The 21,757-nt window shown below is 37.7% G+C and overlaps 1 protein-coding gene across 3 annotated transcripts in view; it reads left to right on the top strand.

Annotated features, from left to right (window-relative positions):
* Nucleotides 1–21,403, top strand: part of DLGAP2 (DLG associated protein 2) — a 337,736-nt gene extending 316,333 nt beyond the window's left edge. For 2 of the 3 annotated variants that reach the window (XM_088052985.1, XM_088052986.1), the window contains exons 12-15: nt 7,099–7,190; nt 11,521–11,673; nt 12,509–12,526; nt 14,014–21,403. In XM_088052985.1, coding sequence (XP_087909111.1) covers nt 7,099–7,190; nt 11,521–11,673; nt 12,509–12,526; nt 14,014–14,232 — 482 coding nt within the window. In that variant the 3' untranslated portion in view covers nt 14,233–21,403. The remainder of the gene's footprint in view (nt 1–7,098; nt 7,191–11,520; nt 11,674–12,508; nt 12,527–14,013) is intronic. The other variant, XM_014251397.2, reaches the window with a different exon arrangement.
* Nucleotides 21,404–21,757: the final 354 nt, after the last annotated feature.

Here is a 21,757-nt window from a genome sequence, read left to right as displayed (position 1 = left end):
ACAGTCATATTTCCCTGCTGTATTGTGCACAAGTCTGGCAAGTAACAACTGATGATTTGGGGTGGGGCAGTGAGTAAGGCTGGTTTTCCTCTCTTCAGCCTCTGGTGCTTTCTGGACTGTGGGTTTTGTCCTTATTTTCATCATGGCAGAGCAGAGCTCAGAATATTCCTCTTCCATTGATACTACTATGAAGAGTTTAACACCCTCCTAGGGACTATTAAATAGTAACATATTTTGCTTTGATTAGCCTGTGGAAGACTTTCCAACCCTTTCATAATGGTTATTCTCCAGTACTTCTTTTTTTCACATATGTCCTATTTTCCAATTCTTCAAGTCTTTGCAGTGCTGAATACTGACATTTCAATGTTATCATTAAGAATCCCAAAGCACCTGCTGCCCATATCACCTGTTACTGATATAAGAACATCAATGTTTTCAGTCTGAAGCAGAAGTTCAAAGAGCAGGGCTTTGATCTCATTTGAAAGAGTAAGATTATTAGGGAGCAAAGGGGAGAAACACACAGGCCGTTAGCCCCTCTCTTTCCTAGTGAGGAGTCTGCAGGCAAGAGCTGGGCTTCTCCTACCTCCTCTCTCTGTAAGCTCTTCCTTTTGCACAGCCCTACTCCGATCTGCAGCCATATGGAGTGAGCGATGGGAACACGCTCGCATCAGGACTCCCCCCTCGCTCAGAGATGTGGAGAGGCAGTTAGAGCTGTTACTCTTTGGAGTATGAAACTGGGTACTACATGAGGAAAACTTCCATGATCTGACTTTAGCTTACTACCTGTTCTCAGGTGCAGAACCACTATCCTTCCCATCATATACTATGATGGGAACTATGATGAACCTAGACTTTTGCACTCCAGAAATACTCTGGAACACCTTGCTGCATGGTGAAATGGCAATCAAGAAGGAAGTTTTCTGTAAATTGTACATACGACATGAAGAAAATATGGGCTTCCATAATTTTTATTAATATTTGGAGTTAAGGACACCCTTTTAACTTGGAATATTTCAGTCAAAAAACAAAACATAGTATTGTGATTTTGTTTCCCTGTTTGCAGAGGGACTCAAATTTGGAAGAGGAAAAGAAAGGGCAATTTCCTGATAACAGTTGATAAAATACAAGTGAAACCCTTGAAATCTCTCTTTCTTAAACTAACAAAAATGGATTAATAACTTGTGCTTGGGGGAACATTTTGACCTCTCTAACAGGTTAAGAAGTTCTACAATAGGTCTACAGAGTGTTTGCAAAGTCAGAATCTGTGTTCAGCTGCATGTCAAAAGTGAACCTCAAAGTTCCAATTTTTTATTGTGTGACTCACTTCAAGAGATCTTCCTGAAATAATTCCCAAATTACATTATTTTTAAATGGTATCCCTTCATCTAATAACACATCAAGTAAAAGGAAGTTTTCAAAGAATTAATTCACCAGGAGAATGAACTTCACAGCATCCTAAAAGCTCTATGTGAATAATTTTTTTTCCTGTTGAGAATTTAGAACATTTTGTATCTCCAGTCTGAGCTACAGAGGTTGTAAGGCATGTATCCACAAGAACTTAAGTTTAATGATATCCCAGCATGAAATGTATCTTGACGTATTTAAACATTTGCCAGTTCCTTGAAGAAAGTAATCAGAAATGTCTGAGCCAAAAGCAAATAAATACAGTTTTCCATCTTCCAGCAAGACTACTATTCCCAAAACACAAAACAGCAAGGTTTGCACATTCAAGTTGTCATTCTTAAAGCTGAATAATTTCTTTTTGGCCTGGATATATTAATTGTACCTGAAAACCAAATATAGCTTTGCATCTCATAGGAGAAATTTGTCCTTATGATACCACTTCTATTTTGTTTTAAACATGGGAACAGTTAAAATAGAACTGCATTTTAGAAAACAATTTCAGTTTCGGTATTAACACAGCAGCCCTGAGATCACCAAAAGCTGTCTAATTGCTATATTGATTTTTTCTTTTACTGTAGCTTTTCTCCCATAATGTTGTTTTAAGAACTTCACTCATTAGGTCTTAGAAAAAAGAGATCATTGCAGCACAAATAACCTCTCTCTCCTTCTTCTCAAAGCATATTTTTATTTGGTTAGTTGCTGTGAGTTTTATTTTGAAGCCTCTGCAAAGTTCTTATACTGTCTGTGGAGACAGTTATTTGTGTTCTGTTTATTACATATATGTGTGTGTGTGTGTGTGTGTGTGTGTGTGTGTGTGTTCATTTACATATAAAAAATACAGATATGTGTCTGTAACAGTTCCCAGGGTTAGACATCTGGTCATTTGCACTCACAGGGTGCCTCCAAGCAAAGATATGTGTGTCTCATGGGTGCTGACTGGAGTTTCAATTTTACCCCCTGAAAATTGTGTTTGGCTATTTCAGTGTAGGTGATGACAAGAAAAACAATTTGAAGTGTCACAAAGCTATTGAAGACCAAGAGGGAAGGACTCTGCATCCCATGAGCACAGTGATGGGAGCAGGGAGAGCAGAGCAGGGAGAGGAATCTGCAATCCCTGCCCAGAGCTTGCAGGCAGACACTGGCAGAGGAAAGAAAAAAACACCCTGGGCTTCTTGGTGCCACATGCTTGGCCACTAGAGTACTTTGTTACGGAGAACAGCTCCACGGAGTTTACTCTCACATAAAAATCCTTAGATAGGTGCAAAAATTAACTATAGGATAAACTATATCAGCAGAAAGGTTGCTTGGCTGGTGTCTTCCGCATCATGCTTAGGAGCTTTGCTGGCATAACAGTAAAGTGATCTCTAATGGGGAAAAAATTAAGAAATTAGAGTAGGAGCTCAAAGTATCGCCTCTCTCTCCCATTCCCCTTATTTCTGTGGATACTGGACTTGCTATCTGTGGATACCTTGCTAATCCTCTAGCTGCAAAGGTTTTACTAATAGGACTGAATAATAATAGAAAACACAGAGTAAAATCTCCCATAATTTTAAGGGAATAAAAATCAACAAAAAACCCTCACAGCCAATTGATCTAAGTATATTCATGAATTAATTATCCATAAAAGCTTTCTTAGGTGTTTGACCAAATATTGGTTATACTTTAACCAAAGAGAAATTGCTGACATCATTTTCTAAAGTTTTTTCACAAACCTATCCTTCAGGAGCTATTGAAATTTCCAGTTGGAGTGTTGTAAATGACTAAAGAATGTCTTAACTGTACTGAAACAGTCTGTAAAGTCCTGTAGTGTGTCTTCCAAGAATTTCTCCTAGCATTTGTATTGTTTTGCTGAAATTTTCTCCTTTTTGAATTTAGCTTTGTTGAGGTAAAAAGCAAATTTGCATCAAGTCCCAGTTGGTAAACAAGGGTCCTGTTACCCTCCAGAGCACTGCCAGCTGGGGGCTGTGTTGTCCCAAAAATGCCATCTGAACATTATATATTTATTTTTGTGTCTACATGCTCTGTTGATAGTGAAAAAGATATTTCTAAATATTACTAATTTAGGCTTAGAGATTATACAAATACCATGCCCTACGTTGAGTTAGGAGAGTGAACTAAATGCCAGTTTCAATATTTTTTCCAGGCATATTTTCTCAGATTGTGGAGTAAATTATTTACAGGTATGGAGGGAAAATGGAATGATCAAACGGAATGAAAATTTAAATTAAAACATGTCATTTAAGTAGACAGTAATGAATGCCAGAAGCAGATTAATTGTTAGCAGTTTCTCACTGCTGGTGCAGCGGTGGCACAATTGAACAGAGCTTTTAACCTGTCACAATCAGAGTTACAGCATCAGATTATAATCAATTTCATCAATAGAGACCTAACTTTTTGTCTCTACCTTTGTGATATGAAATCATTTTTGATTACAAGGTTTTGTAGAATTTCTCAGCAATTCCATACATACAGGGGAAAATATTGTATTGATTGTGCAATTTACATAATCTCTAGTCAGGGTGTAAATCCTGAACCTACTTTTACTGAAGTCATGGTCAGGGTTTTGTATATCTTCAGAGATGAAGTCATAAAGGACCATTCAAGAAAAATGGAGTCTTCAAATGCTTCAGGGAGCAGAATTAAAGTTGTGTGACTCCTTCCTGACATTTGGGCAAATACAAAATTATCTTAATGCAAGGAGGTATATGGATTATATGAAGAACATGTCTATTTATGTGTATTGGTAGATTTTATCATCATTTATTTACAAGAAAAATCTTCTAGTCATCACCAAACATCTCAATCTCTTCAGTCTCTAACATTCATCATTCTTTCATGGAGGTAATCAATCTGCACTCATCAGAATAATTCTCCAATGCATGAAATTAATAACAAGACTTTGGATGTCTATTAATATTGTGCTAAAGATTATGAGGTGAAGTGTTTTAATACTTTAATTTAATTACAGCAAAGCAGAGTAGCATGAATATGAGATATTCTAACCTCTGTGTTTTATTACATCTGATTTACTTATTAAAATGGAAATAGAGTTAGATCTTTAGTAAGTGCTAGGGCTGTAATTATACATGTGTATTCAGCACTGTGACTCAGTGGCACATGCAACCCTCACAATCTTATATCCCTGACAAATATATGTCCCACCAAAATGCTACATTGGCAGTGCCTAAGTCTTGGCCAGTCTGACTGGGCTTTAAATCACTAATGCTTGTTGGCACAATGTTTCATGTTAAAGAAGATAAAATTAATGTTTATTTTATATGAGGGTTCAGGTAACTAGATTCACTAGAAAATATCAGACATATATTTATTCTGATAGGATCTGTATTTCTGCAGAAGAGCTAAAACAAATACCCCTTATTCAGACTGTGTATTTGAGATATGAACTGTAAAATTCAGCAGAGGAAACTAAAAGTGAACTTTACTCACTAGAGACAACCAATACAACCATCAGCCCTTGGAATCGCCCTCACTCATTTTTTGCCCAGTGAATCATTGAACACAGCATGGAATAGGTGATATTAGGGACCTGCTACAGCACAGTTCCTCATCCTGGAAAAGGAGGACCTCTGACCCCACACTGGGTCAGATATTCTAATCTACAGATCACTAAGAGAAAAAAGGAGGATACAAGACTGTGTTTCACTTAAGTCATTGCCTTTATTAAAAATATTGAAAACCAAATTAAAGCAATTTGTGTCAGATCAAATGAAACATTTATTTTTTATTTATGTTTTTGTATGGTTGTCCAGGTTTTAACACTCAAATTTTCCTTTCTGTACGCCAGTAACACTGTAGAGGAAAGTGAGGGGTTTGGTGATCAAAAACCCCAAACCAATTAAAATGTTTTATTTCATTTGGCCAACAGAACAAAAACAAACCTCAGTGAATTACTCATGTAGCCCTGAACCACTTAACCCTTTTACAATGTATGTCACACAGGACTGATGAATTATGTATATCTCTGTTTAATTTAGTGTTGTGGCACAGCTGTACTGTTTGTTTAACAGAAAATGGAATAGAGTTTGAGAACCACAGCTCTACACATCAGCACATGCCTTGAAAGTTACTAAGATTGTAACTGGAGCCCAAAACTTTCAAATTATCTCTTGCTGCTAAATGTACATGAGCAGATGTTTCACAGGAGTAAAGGAAGCAGAATTAAAATGTAAAATCTACTACCAAAACACTGTTTTCATAGTCCTTCAGATATTTATTCTAAATAACAACAAAATGTTAAGCCCTGCCACAGTTTAATGTTTCCTATATCAGGGGCTGCAGATCAGTTGTGCTGTAACAGCTTTATTCCACACTCACCATCCTGTTTGTATTATCAAACTTGGTTTCTCCAAATTGAAGTTAAATATATCAGAGTAACTCCTGTCTACCCCACCTCTCTATATCTTTAACATAAAGATCTAGAAGTACTCCTGCTAAAATATTTTTTTCCTTGAGACCACAGATTATAATGCTTTTTAATTTTTAATTATTTTTTTCATCATAGAGATGGATGTGGAGGAAAGAAAGTGTAGGAAAGGATATGTAGGAAGAAGAAAAGCATGGTGCTACCTACCAAAGTGTAATATTTACCCGAGCAAATGTGGGAGTCAGGATGAGTTAGTTTCTTAGGAATAAGCCAATCCCCTTAGGTAGTACTGTCAACAGAAAGACAGAGGCAACTCCAGGAGGAAATTAAACCCATCTAAAAATAAGTGCCTAACATGGCTGAGTTTCTGTACTCAGATCACTGATTATATAACGCATTTAAAAATTTTAATTTAGACAGATGACTCTTGGAAACAAAATCAAGTAAAATGAGTTTGGTCATTTTCCAATAACAGACCTCTCACATGTACCACTGGAGAACAGTGCATACTGTAAGGAAATACCAGCACACCCACAGGGCTGATCCTGGTTCAGCAAAGTCCTGGAGCACCTGTTTGTGTCCTGCTCTGTCTGAAGCTCCTGTACTGAGGATTTTGTATCTTTTCTTGGGCAGAGAACCTGTAATTCCTAGTGGATGTACCAAAATATGTCTTAGATATGTAATTCCTGTGTGGATCTAAGCCTTATGGTAGGAATATGTTACATTACAGTTGAATGTCACAACTTTACCCTCAGACCAGACAAAGATATCTCACCCAGGGATTATCCACACAAGTGTAGTGAGTGGAGTAATTTGCAATCACAGAACCAAAAGATGTAATCTAAGGTGCCTTTGACATCAGAAGGAACAGACATCCAACTGGTTCTTGAGGCAAGACAATTTCAACAGCTCCCAATTTACATGAGCAAATGTAAATGGGACAGGTGTCATTTACTTTGAAATTTAAGAGTTTCTTCAAAATCATATGAACTGATGGATGCCCACTTCAGGAAGCTGAATATAGTCCCTTGGTTTTTCCTACTTCCTTAAGCAAGTAAAGTCTAAGCTGTTTTGACTTATTAATATATCATGTATTATTCATTCATTATTGCCAAAAGATAAGGTTTCACTGAGCTTTCCTACACCTCAGTCTTTTTTAAAAACATTTTATGTGTGTAATCACAATCAACAAGACCAAATATTTACTTTCATTTTAAAATAACCAGGAATTTCACCTGCATATTTTTGAGTTGTATGTTGTATTTACTGCTAAAAAACATTTATTGGTAATAATCAACCTGTATGCTTAGTCCTAGGTAAGATCAGAAGTGCTGTTGGAAGTGCTCAGCTCCTCATGTCTCAGAAATTCCAGCAATTTTATTGGCTTTGTCAGCAAAATCTGGTAAGTCACTTTGCCTGGCTATTCTTGAAGAGTTTAAGTTATTCACCCATAATATACCACAAAATGCCACTTTAAATTTTAGAATTTAATGTTTTTACTTCAAAACCAATTGTAATGCACCCAAGCAGTAGCATTCTGAATTGAAATTGGTTTTTATTATTATTAAAATTTTTTTCATGTCCCAAATTTACTTACCCCTTTTTTTAAACTTAGTCCTTAAGTATGATGCTAATATATGTTTTTTAAGAAAATATGTAATGTCAGTCTGATCATGTTTTGCTTTTGTCTTCTTGCTGTCCTTATTAAACAAAAGAAAATGAGAACAAATTCAAGTTTTCTGAGACATAATATTATGGCTTATTTTTGCAATACCCTAATATATTAACTATATTTCACATAAGAAAGGGGGAAATTTTCACATTACAATCAGTGGAAAACAGTAAAATGGAATAGTGGAGAATACATGATCCAGCTTTCTACCTGCCTGAAAATAGGACTGATCATGGAAATGAGGTATCTATAATGTTCATAAAATTGAGTTGGATAATTTGCGCTGCCAATTATAAATGAGATGTCCTGGGGCTAAAGGAACAGATGCATTACATTACTTATGAGGGTTACTGCTATTGTTCTGGAAGTTCATAAGAGACTAATTCAATTCTAAATGTTATCTTCATTAATATGGCAGCAGCCATCAGCAATTCAAACGTTGTGGCAAGATGATACTAATCAATAGAAGAACGGAATTCTTATAGCTTCAGCTGCTGGTAGAACACCTTTCTTTGTCTCTCTCAAATCAAGTGTACCTTTTCCTTCTGACTGTCCCTAAACCTCATATCTTGAAAGCACTGAATTTTGTTGTGTGAATGACAGCAGATATAAACTATACATCTGCTTACATACTTTTCTTTGCTCATTGGGATTTGTCACATAACTTCCAAGACAGAACATCCGTTCTGCAAAGACCTACTTGCTGCTTGCCATCCATAAAGTTAAACATTCAGAATACCTGCAATGAAATAATACTGAGAGAATAATGCTAAAATTTCATACCTTCTGATAGAAAATATTAAGATACATGTTTCTCATTAGGAAAAAATCCAATTATCCACTTCAAAAACTCTGTCAAATCAAGAAGTTTAAAAGCTGTTACAGAATAACAAAGGAAAGATACAAAGCAAGACTTGACCACATCTGTATTATCAATTACATCATGTGTGCTCCCTATCTAGCAACTTGTTTCATACCAAATGAAGGAAATCTTCATCAGTGTCTGAAAATTTCTCTCTGCAAATTCAAAAATGCCCTCCCTTACCTGATTGATTAAGCTATTCAAACTAAGATTTAGAGAGCATAACCTCCACTTCATTTATCTTCAAGTGGGCCCAGCACTTGTTCTCGAGAGCATTACTGTAATAGCAAGTGCAGCTCCTGCTCAGCACAGCCATCAGCTGCTCAGGAGTGAGAACAATTCATCACTGCAAAAGCAATAGGAGTGCAAGGAGAAATCTTCCATTTTGTAGACAACACAACCAAAAAGCTGGAAAGATTTTACTTCTCTTTTTCTCTTTTGGAGAGTAAACCTCTAAACTCTATAACAGCAGCTTTACCCCACTCTCAAGATTTAGGCTCTGAATATCTTTCACTTTCATTAAATCAGTAATGGGCTCTGCAGAAAGCAGAACCTGCAAAACTGACTGGAGGTCATTCATGTCTGGAGGCTTTTCTTCCTATACCTAATGATAAAGTTTGTTGCTAAATAGTGACTTAGTACATACTTACAGCAGGCTCTCCATAGGCTCCTAAGGAAGCATCTCAGTGCCCCAGGGGAACACTGCCAGCTTGTGCATTCCCTCTCTAAAACATCCAGCACATACAGGGCTGCCACACGGCAGTTTCTCTGACAGTGTTCAGCCTATATAAGTTTAAATGTGGGATGCAGAACAATGGCATTTAATTCTGCCATTTCAAAATGCAACAAGGATTTTAAATGAATATACTTAAACTGAAATTTAACCATGAAGGTCACCTGTGGACTTTTCTAAAGGATAATGGGAACTTCAAACAGCACATTTGATTGTGCTCTGTGTTAGGAACTCTTATCAAAGACTCCCACTTAGGGTAAATTCACAGAAATGTAAGCTTCAATGAAGTTTTCTTTTTTATGAATCTGGCTATCTCCTACATGTATATTGTTCCCACTAACTACTTAAAAAAACATCATTACTGATTAATAACTAGTCCCTTCTGCCTTATTCACATTAATTTTTGTAGTACCCTTTTTTTCCTTTATAGTGTGCTCCTCCATGCTCTCTAGTCAGGACAGATCCTGCTCAGCTTGTGTGTCATAGTTGTAGGCTAAAACAAAGCAGCTTGAGCACCATCTAGGGATTTGTTGTTTGCTTCAGGCCTCCTTCAAAAGGAGGACTGCAAAGCTGAATTCCAAGTAAGATACAAATAAACAAGCAGTTTCTGAGAAGAAGCAGGTTGAAGCCAATCTTTTCAAAACTTAGTTTGCTGTAGTAGTACTCATTTGTGCCAGCATTTATTCATGACCTGTGGACGTGTAAGAAGCAGAAGGCAACCCTCCTGTGCCCAGACCACACATGGCACAGCCCTCTGCAGGAGTCGTGCTGGAGGCCATGGTCTTCTCAAACACCGTGAGCAGAGTAGGGAGCACAAAGGTGCAGAACAGCAATTAGCCTTGATTTAGAAAGCAATGCCCTTGCAATGAGTAGCATAACTTTCTGGCTGTTTAGAGGAAACTGGGGAGAGTGACTGAGAGACCAAGCAGGAGACAATGATTGAAAGATAAGACAGATTGCTGAGGGACTGTCCTCATGAATTTCACACAGGCAGTCTGTTCCTAAAGCCTGAAGTATTGACCTCCGTAGAGTAAGTAACACCACTGACATACATTTCAAATTGTTTTGTAACAAATTGGGATCCACCCAATGAAGTAGTTTTCAGTAAACACTAATCTGGAGTTGTAAAGTTTCCCAGAAGTCTGTTATAATCTTTATGGCCAGTTATCTTAAACCCCTGAAGTTCCCTATTAAAAGGAACCATTTTTCTAGTGAAGAAGACTTGTAAGTTGCTCTTGGCCCAGATTCTAGTAGGAGTCTAGATATGGGCAACACTACATGTTGTCATGCTCAGTTCCAAGCACTCATCTCCCACAGTGGCATCTGTAAACCCAAGTTTGAGCAGCAATTCCTAGTTTAAAACCCTTTGAAATGTGTGATTCAAGGGAGGAATTCAATAGCAAACCTTATCTCCCAGTTTCTAGACTACTGTGGGGTTGTGTTTAAATATTAAATGCCTTTAACCACTAGATTTGAAAAAGGTGGGGAACAGAGCCTGCCATAACAGCAGTGATACTAACATAGCAAACTAGTCTTTACAGGTATTGCCCAGGAAGGGAGAGATCAAGAGTCTGTTTGGCATGATTTTGATGTCCTCTCTCCCAGCTCCATTCTTTAGTCCATCATAATGTCTTCCTCCTGTCCTGGAATGAAAAAGGCATTTCTTCATTACCTTCACAGATATGTTTACCAATTAAGCCCTATTTCAATAAAGTGACAAAGCTCTCTTCTTGAACTAGTACCAGTGCTCAGACAGCATAAGGTTAAGAGTCTGCATACTACCTTATAATACAATTTTTATCCAGCACTGGGATCAGGTTAATTATCAGATACAGGGTCATCTTGCTAATTGTTACCACCAATGTTTGCTCCATTAAGTCTTATGCACACAGAGCCTCTTAATTGCAGTACCTGGTGGTAATGTCTTCCCAGTTCCTAAGTGTGATACAGCTCCCTGGGGAACAAAATCCAAGCATCCCATCAAGACTTCATACATCACGTATACATTTGAAAATGCAAGACAATGTAAACATCAAGTTCAGAATAAGGTGACAACGTCTTTGTGGCATTGTTTTGTCTTAATCAGCTATCTTGAATGTAATTTTTAACCAGGAAGACTTCAGGCTGGCTGGAATACAAACCATGTTCCCCTTGCCTTTAATAATCAGCAGACAGAGGCTGTCAGCTTGCTCCTTTTTAGAAATACAGGTCAGCACAGCATATGGTGCTAAGGAACTTCCCATGCCGCAAATTCAGGAAGGCTCTCATGTGACATCCAACTCATTCATGTTTGGGTTGTGTAGGAGGCACAGCTTTCCAGTCACAGCTCCCAGCTGCAGAGCCTGCAGAGCCTTAGCACTGAGCAGTGCTGCAGCAATGAAATCTGGCACCATGCCCTTCCTGCCTCAGTGCACACTGCTGAAAACCTCCTGGGGTATTCATCTTCTCTCCTTTGTGCATTTCAGGACCCGAGTGCCATGCCAAGACCAACTTCCCAGGACCTTGCAGGTTTCTGGGACTTACTGCAGCTCTCAATTGAAGATGTCAGCATGAAGTTTGATGAACTGCACCAGTTGAAACTCAATGAATGGAAAATAATAGAATCACCTGAAAGGAAGGTAAGCAGACCATGGACAATACCATTTACTCGCAATTTGTAGTTCTGCAGTCTCCTTGTGTTAAATACTATAGTGAAACACAATAGGTTTCTAACACTGGGAGGTATTTAATTGGCATGGCCCAATTTTTACATGGAAACTTTCATCAGATGTGAGGAGTCTTTTCTTTTTTAACAATGTTAAGCTGAATTTTATAATAAATAAAATGGATTTTGCTAAGCTAGTTTACTCCATGACACTTTTGTTCAAATTATTTGATTCACATTCTAAAGACTAGAACAGAAATACGTTCTTATTAATCCAGACTGAAGACAATAGACTAAGAATTCGAACAAGGTAAATTCAGCACTCTACTACATCTGGGGCAGCTCAAACTTGAACACTGCAGTGTTTAACCCTGCCTGCATGACACAAATGATAATGGAACAGGAAAGAGAGAAAAGCATGTGACAAAACATAGCACAGGTCATACTAAAGCTCAGCTTTTATACTTTTTGGGGGACAAAGTGCTGCTGGTAAACTCCCTGCACCTCTTCCCTGCAACTCCACAATTTAGGAGATGCCCCACATGATGCTTACAAAGGTCACAAAGGTGACAAATTACCCATAAAAGCAGTGTAATTCTGAAACTGCCTTTCCCCTCTCTAGAACTTCATCCCTTACCTTGATTATCCCACTGTCCTTACTGACTATTGAATCAGCCAGATAAAAAGAGCATTTGGTTTGAGTTAGTATTGTTGGCCTCAGGTGAATACTTGTTTGGTTTGGGAGAAATTAGGAGGCATTTTGACAACTTTTTCATTTCTTCATGCTCCTCTTGGATTTTAATTTTCAGCCAACGGGTTGGTGGATGGTGAGTTTGCAATTCTTGCTTACTAGTGACAACTGGAAGTAAGAAATTATTATAGTGACAGCAACAGTGATATTCCTAAGAGGGAAATAACTAAAAGTGGAAAAAAATTTAAGATGGGATAACAGGAATGGAGCCTTTATGAAAACAGGAGAGAAAGAAAATAAAGACAGGTAGAACTGACTATCACAGGGAATAGCATCTTAGGCTGTAGCACTGCTCCTGTTTAATGCAGAACTATGTTTTTAAATAACCTTATTTAGTCTTGGCTATTGCATTTGGATAGTAGAATCAGAATTAGTTTAAAAGTAAAAAAAACCAAAACCCTACCAACCAAAATAAATAAAAAAAAAATAAACACCGAAAAACCCAATGAGGAGTCTGTAAATCATAAGTGTATCAGTTCAATTTTTGTATAATTTGAATCCTGCTGTGCATCAAATTAACTGTGTTCTCCATAAGGAACAGCCCATACTCTGGACTACTACCATTACTTTAAGAAATTATATGGCAAAAAGATCTATCATAATAACCATACCTACACAAATGAAGTTATGGAGTCATCATCTTCAGGGCTATGCAGTTCAGTATTAAACATGAAATTAAAAAAAAAAAATCCAAACTGATTTAACTTCAAAGTTTCTTATAATTTCAAGTGCATTTTGAATGGGGATTGTATGAAATCCCCTCCAGAGGATCTTTTCCAACCTAAATTAGTGTACAATGCCTTTATAATAGGCCCTCATATCTTTCACAATCTCTAAATGGTCAAAATAATTCTTGATTTAACACCTGCAGAGAAATTTACAGCTACTTTGGTAACAAAATCTACTAACTTTCACTTATAATTTGATAATTCTTCAGAATAATTTTCTTTGAAATGGCCCAGACTTGCAAGAAGAACAATTAGCCCTATGTTCTCTCTCTGATTGGTGCTTGAATGTTTGCATAGAGCAATTCCTGGAGGAGACTAAACTAATAGACATGTATACACAGCTGCTATCTCATATCCAGCTGAGGCTAAACTCAGTGTGATTAATTTAATCAAAAATCCTGTCCTGCTAATCTTAGAGAGTCTTTTCACTTGATCAGACCACACAGATGCGCTGAATTCTTATTGGAGAGACAGTGTGTGTTTCTGTTTATAATGAGTGTAATAATGTGTCAGCTTAAATTAAACAAATCCATATGAAAGTGAGGTGTGCATATTGCATGTGCCAATACCTGCAAGGATGGTGGAAGGAAGCACAGTCTTTTTTCAGGCACAGGACTGCAGAATGCATAATGGTTGTCAAATAGGAGGGTTTTGTCAGTGTCCCTAGTGTGGATAGCTGTTCATGTAATCCATAAGTCAGCTGATGGGCAAGCACAAATTGAGCATGCTTGATGTATGTAATCAGTATTTTGCATTTCATGTCTTTGATGTGCATGCTCTGCTGACAAGTACCTTTTACATGCAGCTCACCCTTAGTTTTAATGCCCTATTGCAGGAAGAAAGAAAGATTCCCCCTCCTGTACCAAAGAAGCCCCCAAAAGGAAAATTCCCTATCACAAGAGAAAAATCTCTGGACCTACCTGACAGACAACGACAAGAAGCTAGAAGACGGCTGATGGCTGCCAAGCGAGCAGCCTCTTTCCGGCAGAATTCAGCCACAGAGCGTGCAGACAGCATTGAGATCTACATCCCAGAGGCTCAAACCCGGCTTTAAAGACAGAATGCTGCAGAGTTCCTTTTTTTAAGCAAAATGCTTGTACAGTTTGTCACTTACCTGGTAATTTTTGTCTCATTCTCTCCACTAAATATGCCCTTGATGTTGTGTTCTTTGTGCCATAAGCACAGTGGAATGCTTTTGATTTCCTCAGAATTTGCTGAGCTCACCGCAAGAATGACTTCTTTTTGTATTTATTGTCTGACTTACAATCAGCTACAATGGATAGGGCTTGTCAAGACCTGACTTATCCAATATATTCTCAGAGGACAACAAGAAACACCTCTTGAGATGGAACCCAGCTTACTTTTTGTTATTTATATTTTTATAAAATGTGTGATAATTAGGGATAAGAATAACAAACTATAAATGGGTGCATCTCACCATTCACTAGAGGCATTAGCTAATCCAAGTAGAAGGTGCTACAAATGTAAAGAGCAGGAAAGAAAGAACCCATTTATCTCCTTGACCTCCAGTTTCTTTTCCTAAAATCCAGCTAACATATTTACCCATGTGCTCTTCCACTCTTCTCATCTTTGTTACTGCAAAATAACATTAGGCCTCTCATCTCATTCAAGTTTCTGGAGATGAACAGGGATATCCAGCCACTAAAACTCCAAAGTTCATCAGAAACCAAGAAGCATACGAGTCTGGTGATGGTGGGAAAGTCTACTAAGAAACATTTGCTGTTAGCAGTATAACGACACTGAAACCTAAGCAAAATTGTAATGCAAGAGGACTTGAGTGATGGGTGAAAGTAAAATGGAAGCCTTAAAAAGTTAGATCTTCTGTAGTAAGATGAGTAAAGAAAAAGTTATGCTCACTCCTTTGGACCACTCATTGCATTTTTAACAGTTCTTTTACATGTTAATATTTATTTTATAAACCTTCTCTCTTTCATTTCAAGAGCTGTGCTACATGTACTATTTCAAACTCTCAAATTGTTATAACAATTGAGTTTCCAGGGTATCCTTGAGAACAAAAAAATCTTGCTTGTTTAAAATGCCAGTTGTGATGTTGTAAACAGTTTAAGAAATATGAATGTGAGTGGTAAGTATATATAAGTTTAAATGGTTATGTTAAGGTAAGGTAAACTGTGGTTTACAATTGTATTTTTTTTTTAGAACTATTTTTCTATGCAGTTATCATTTATGGCAAGAATAAGGTTCTTGCTTGCTTCAGACATAGGAAAAAAAAAAAAAAAAGAAAAAAAAAAAAAAAGAAACAAAAAACCTGACTCAAGAGATAAGTGATTTCCAGCCATGGAATATAGGGAAAATAATATATTTTCAAGCCTCATAAGGTCAGAATAGAGAAGTGGGAGCTACCACAGTCAAGAGGCTTTAATTTAAAACAAATTAGGACAGAATTATTCCACTTCACCTACCTTCCAGAGCCAACCCAGCAATCCAGCACTTAGAAGTCTTCAGGTGAAGACGCAATAAAATGAGTAACATGCAGCCCCCAATACCAAGGTTTGGATCCTACTGAACACAAGTTTAGGTGAAAAGAATGAGAACCCAGTGAGACAGACAGCCCCAGTTACCACATTCCCTCTTTACCTGCTTTAACAAATGCAACGTATTTAGCCATAGGCAGAACAACTCTTTAATTATACTCAAGCACTTTGGTTCTTCACCTGTTAAGCACTTTAAATCCAAATCCCACACACCCTGCAGCCTGATGGATGTCTGAAAACATGAAGTACCGTAGGTTATGCAGATCTGACATTGCTTCAAATCTGTTTTCTTTTGTTTGGTTGGTTGGTTTTTTCCTTCTCTTTTTCCTACAGTGTGTGGTATTAAGCATGAGTTCTGTCTTTGGACAGCTGATAAAGCATGCTTGGCTTCAAAGTATGAATCTTTAGAGATGAAGTTTTGAGAAGTTTCTGTGAGAAGACACCCCTGTAAATTTAGCCTGGTATCTGGTATATACTTTGCCAAATAGCCTTAAAACTATATTTGAAGCAAAAACCAAGAAGAATGTATATCCTTCAAGAATGCAAAAAAAAAAAAAGAAAAAAAAAGAAAAAAAGGAATAAAAAATAATAAATCCCTGTAATATTCTTCTATAGATGAAAACATTATATTTCCCATCCCTTGTGTTTTCAAGGCATTTTCTATTAAGGAAAAGAGATGAATCCTAGTCAGTGTACAATGTTGATGCTACTTCCTATATTTGTTGTACTATTTTAAATACAGAAGTACATGCAGAGACTGGCATCTTTAGTCTTGAAAACTGGTATCTTAAAGTGGAGCTGCTAATTAGAATATTCACACAAAACCAAAGCCAGTATTTTCCCTTGACTGAAGAAATTGAAAGTAGAGACACATACACCTGTACACATGGCAGCTGATACATTTTATTTCATTTTCTGTACACTTACAGGAGAAGCCCTCCTACTTACAACAACAGGTCATGCAATTAAGACAAGCTATACCTGATCCTGCCAGTAATCAGACTTTATGAAGAGAAATTGTAAACCAAACAGATTACAGATAAACTGAGATCCCAGCTGGCCTAATAATGCTGACTTGGAGAACTCTATGTTCTACGTTTCCCATGCTATTATAAAAAAAAAATCTCAGTATAAGATTTATAAATCTATGATTTCTGTTTGTTCCACCTTGTTCAAACCAACAAACAAACAAAAAACAAAAAAACAAAACAAACCCCACAAAAAACAATTGGAAAAAATCAAAAGTAAACTAGATGCCTACCAACAAATCTGATAATGTTATCTGTGTACATTACATTTTGAAGTGCAATATATTAAATTGTTGTACAGGTAACATTGTATCTTTAAAGACAAATAAGCCATTTCAATTTACATATTGTACACCTGGTTAGTTTAGAAAGATAACATTATGCTCATCATATTTGTGTTGCAAATAAATCAAAGTCAGATTGTTTCATTCTCTGACATGAGAAACACCATATGTTAATAAACATATAACCAGATCAATTGTAATCTGACTCCACATCACAAAAATGAAAGTCAGTTACAAAACCAAAGTAGGAGGAACATAAATAAACAGAAAGATAGGAACTAGAATGTTTTCTTCTTTGAGAGTTCATGGTATAGACTCACTCAGAACAGCTGAATATAGCAAAATAGCCTAGTGTTTAATTAAATAATAATTGGGCTAATATGTATTTTAACATATTAAAACTATAGAAAGTCTCTATTCATTTAGTCATTGCCTGTAAAACACAAGTATACTAAAGAGAATTCAGAAAATTCAAATAAGGAAAAAGGCCTGAATGGTAAAACTGTTGATATTTGCCATACTTACTTTTGCTCTCTATATTTTTTTAGATTTGAAATTCTTTGTAATTTGGTGAAGTACATTATGAATTGTTTTATTATTTCATGTCCATCTGATTAGAATGGCCTTTGGCAGAATGCAAAGATTAACAATATTGTACAGTTTAATACCAAAAAGTGATATTTTAATTCATGCTTAAGCCTTGACACTATATTAGATTTGAGATCAATCAGGAAGGAATTAAAGCGTGCATAGGAAAGTGTGTGAATTTCATATACATAGATAGATATAACATATATTTCATATAATGGAAATTATTTGTTTTAAAATAAGCCCACGTCCTGCTGTATCAGTAAATTAGCACTCTACTTCCTCAGCACTGCATCTAGTATATAGTCAAGGAATGTTTGGTCATTGGGTGGTTTTGCAAGTAAGAGCTACGCGATGGAGTGTCACACGTGGCCTGTGTGCCACGTGGGGCCCGCAGCCTGCTCGTGGCCGTGGAAGCAGTGCCCTTCAGAGGTCCCTGGCCCCGTGGCACCTCAGGCAATGTCACTGTTCTGTCCCAGGCCCTCTGCATGCAGGGCCCCCAGCCCCTCGCCTGGAGCAGTGAGCCTCTACATCAGCCCAGCTCAGCCTTTTACACTCAAAGCCTTGGGCCTGCCCTGCCCAGTTGGTGGGTTTGATGTCCTCCTCAGCACTTCAGTGTTGGCACCAGTGGCAAGGGCACACTGGAGGCTGACCCATGAAGCCTTGGTTCGTGCATGCTGATTTGAGGCCTGAAACTGGTTTGGCAGCTCCAGGTGTCAAGCTGTGTGCACTGAAACCCTGTGAAACCAGAGCCTCCATGTAAGACAGCTTAAATGAATCACAAAGCAACGTACCTCCCATTACTGTTCCCACAGCATCTTATGATGCAGGGATACCACCCGCCAACTGCGCTCGAGGTAAGGAATACAACAAACCCCTTAATGTCTAGAGAGGTGCTTCCTGGTGTATGACAGGTTGACACCCGCATTTATACAGTGCCTTTCATCCAGAAGGATCTGCAAGCACTTTATTAGCCAACACACAAACTCCAGGCTGGGCTGCAGCTGGGACAGGTAACCCAGCATGGCGGGATGCTAGGAGTTCTCCCACCTGTCCCCATGCTGCTGGGGAGTTTCCTTCCACAGCACCCTTCCAGCATCTGGGATCTCACAGTCTGAGTCTGTGCTGAAGGAGAAGAAAAGACTACTGAACCAAGAGGAAGACCTGAGCAAAGCAGAGATGAGGGCAATCAGTGCTCATACCATCCCCCAGGAAGTAGGCAGGGAGTGATGAGCATCAAATTAACCTTCCAGAACGATCTCTGCCTTTTCTGTTCCTGACAGCAGCAGTGAGGTCCCGGCAGTGGAGGAGCACCATGGGAGGGTGCCGGAGGAGACTCCTGGCTGGTGCCAGGCACAGGAGCTGATGTCACCAGCAGCTGAGCCCTCTTGGTCAGGAATCTTGGCAAGTCTCCCCTTCGCAAGTGCATTTTCCCCCGCTTTTTTAGCGGGAGAGATCCATCTGGGGTACTTGCTGCACAAGCAGCCTCCCCCAAATGCCCTGTTCTCTCTCCAGGTCTGCCCTCCAGCCCAGCTAACCTGAGGGATGACGTGGGGCACTGGACTTAGGCATGATGATTGTGCTTTGGTTTGGGCAGCTGCTCTTTCGTGAGACTCAGCCCTAACCCTAAGGGTTCTTTTATGGCAGAGCAATGGGGACACCTCTCTCGGCAGATGAGAGGCCACCATTTCATACTGCAGAGAACAGAAAGAGGATATATACATATATCAATATATACACATAATGATTTTTCACTGTCAAGGTTCCAGAGAGCCAGACCCAGGAACCACAGTCAACACACACATTCCTGTAGATTGTGCCACTTTCTTGCAGCTCATCCTCAACACCGATGGCTGCAGCAGGTTCACTGCCTACTGCAGCCCCATGGCCCATCAGCAGCTATTCACCGTGTTCACCTCCAGGGACCATCCTTCAGGAACAGATGCGTTACAGCATACTCATATGCATATACAGAGTCCTGTCAGGAATTAAGCCCTCTGTATCCACAGAAATTGCTTAATTTATCTCTGAAATGCAGCTACCTCTATGGCATAATACTGTAGCTGTTTTACTACATAATAAGCTGTTCAGGACAACAAGTATAAAATCAAAATTGAAATGGAACGTTGCCCAAAAGAAAATTTGGCCAGCATATGTGGGCTGATTCAGCTCCTCTTAATGAAATAAAATTCCAATAGCTGAAAGAGGCCATGGCATTCGCTACTGAATGTCTTTTCCAACATAAACAATTCTATGATTCTGTATCTAAAAACAGTATTCCAGATCTTTTCTCATTAAATGCTTATCACATTTCATAGAAGATGATAGCAGAAGAAGACTGCACGTTCACTGATCCACCTTTCCACACACAGCTTTTGTCCCATTACCCTTCACTGCCAGAAGAGAACTGGGCTTTTGAAGTCAGATCTTAGTTAAGGTGAATTAGTCTGTCTACACGGCTTACTCTTTAACTGAGCAAACACAGAACAGTTTTCATCAGCTGGTAATTTAATTGTATATTTTATTAAGGCCAAATTGTTATTTTTCTAAATTGGTTTTGTTGGACAGGATTTTTTACTTCTCTAGGTACAAAACCATGGATATTTTCACCTAAGCATAAATGAGGAGGAGGCTTATCTGAATATACAGTCATTATTCACAAACATAGCCCATTAGTGAGGAATTTTCTTCTTCTTACCTTGCCACTCTTTCTTTCAACACACTATTTCCCAATCCTAAAAACTTCACTGTCATAGTCATACAAGTTTCTTATTTGTGCGATGGATTATTGTAGAGCATCGGGATAAGTTCTGATCCCAGTTGTATTAGAATCAATGCTCAGAAACTGAAACCAGAAAGAAATATCAGACCTGAATCAATATAATTCAGATCAATATCTGACTCAGCAAGTCTGAGGTAGGAAGGACTCTGTGTTCAAGGTAGCAAGTGTGCCATTACTTTGCAGGAGCTCATTTTTCCTTTCAGGTAGGTCAGAGTCATGCATAGGGCTCAGTAGTAGGTTTGAGTCTCTGAAGAGAGTCCTCAAAAAGAAATGACAGCTTTTTATAATTACCATGGAATCCACATGCTCATATCCATGCTTTGATTTACCCTTTGGAGGTTTAATAGAATGGCCATCCTATTTTAAAAGGGCTCAGCATGTATGTATTATTTAGTTCAATTTATACATTAATTTCATGACTGAAATAAAATTCCCTTTCAAGTAGTCTGGCTTATATGCTCTAAAACTGTTCTTTCCTGAAGAAAAGCCACTATGACTGTGCAGGATTTTCTGTACAGAGACAAAACTCATACTTTCATTTACCATGGACACACCAAAATAATAAAGTGTGGCCTAAGGACTAAATTAAATGCCTCCTATAGAACTTCAAGGAATGTTAGTACCAGGAAACTAGCTGTTTAGTTATCATTAAAAGTATATATAAATATATATAAATATATATATACATAAGAAATCATATCAACAATGAGGATGAACTGAGTGCCAAATATTCACCATCTGTATAAAGCTACACTTCACTAGAATTAAACTATTTTATGTAATTCTTTCTCATGCTTTTATGGTTCTTTTGATAAATTCTATTTAGTAGCATGCAGGATACCTAAATTGAATGTACAGTATGTTGTTTCATTGCTACAATAATTTATTGCTTCTCAGTAATATCTTCTTTACCAGAATGTTATTTGTTACTTTGAAGACATATTTGAAAATTGTTTTATTATTGAGTTATTCTTTTTTCATGGTTCTCTACTCACCTCCAGCTGATTGTAAGAAAATGTGCTTCACTATTTTGCCCCATGGCTCTTTTATGAAGCTGCCTCTTTCAACTGGTTTATGTATTGTTTATGTTCATCTCCTGTAAATAATTCTGCAATTAAATTTTTTGAGAAAAAATAGAGTACACTCTTTATTACATTTTAAATTTTGCATTAGTTAAATCTGACATTTCCAACTAGGCAATTTTTAGATAACACTAAACTATTACTTTAGACTTGTAGCCTTTAGAGTGTAAGAAATAAATTATAAAAATAATTTTGATAGGATTTTAGCTGAAATCAAAGGAAGACACATATAAAGATAAAATCTGATGGAAAATAGAAAATAATGGAATAAGATATGCCAGTCCATAGATATGTTTTGATTT

Source organism: Pseudopodoces humilis, chromosome 3, assembly GCF_049639895.1.
Source record: "Pseudopodoces humilis isolate 2021_Gansu_Grassland_sample_001 chromosome 3, ASM4963989v1, whole genome shotgun sequence".
Lineage (NCBI taxonomy): Eukaryota > Metazoa > Chordata > Aves > Passeriformes > Paridae > Pseudopodoces > Pseudopodoces humilis.
Note: the sequence above shows the minus strand (reverse complement) of the source record. Positions and strands in the feature narration are given on the sequence as shown.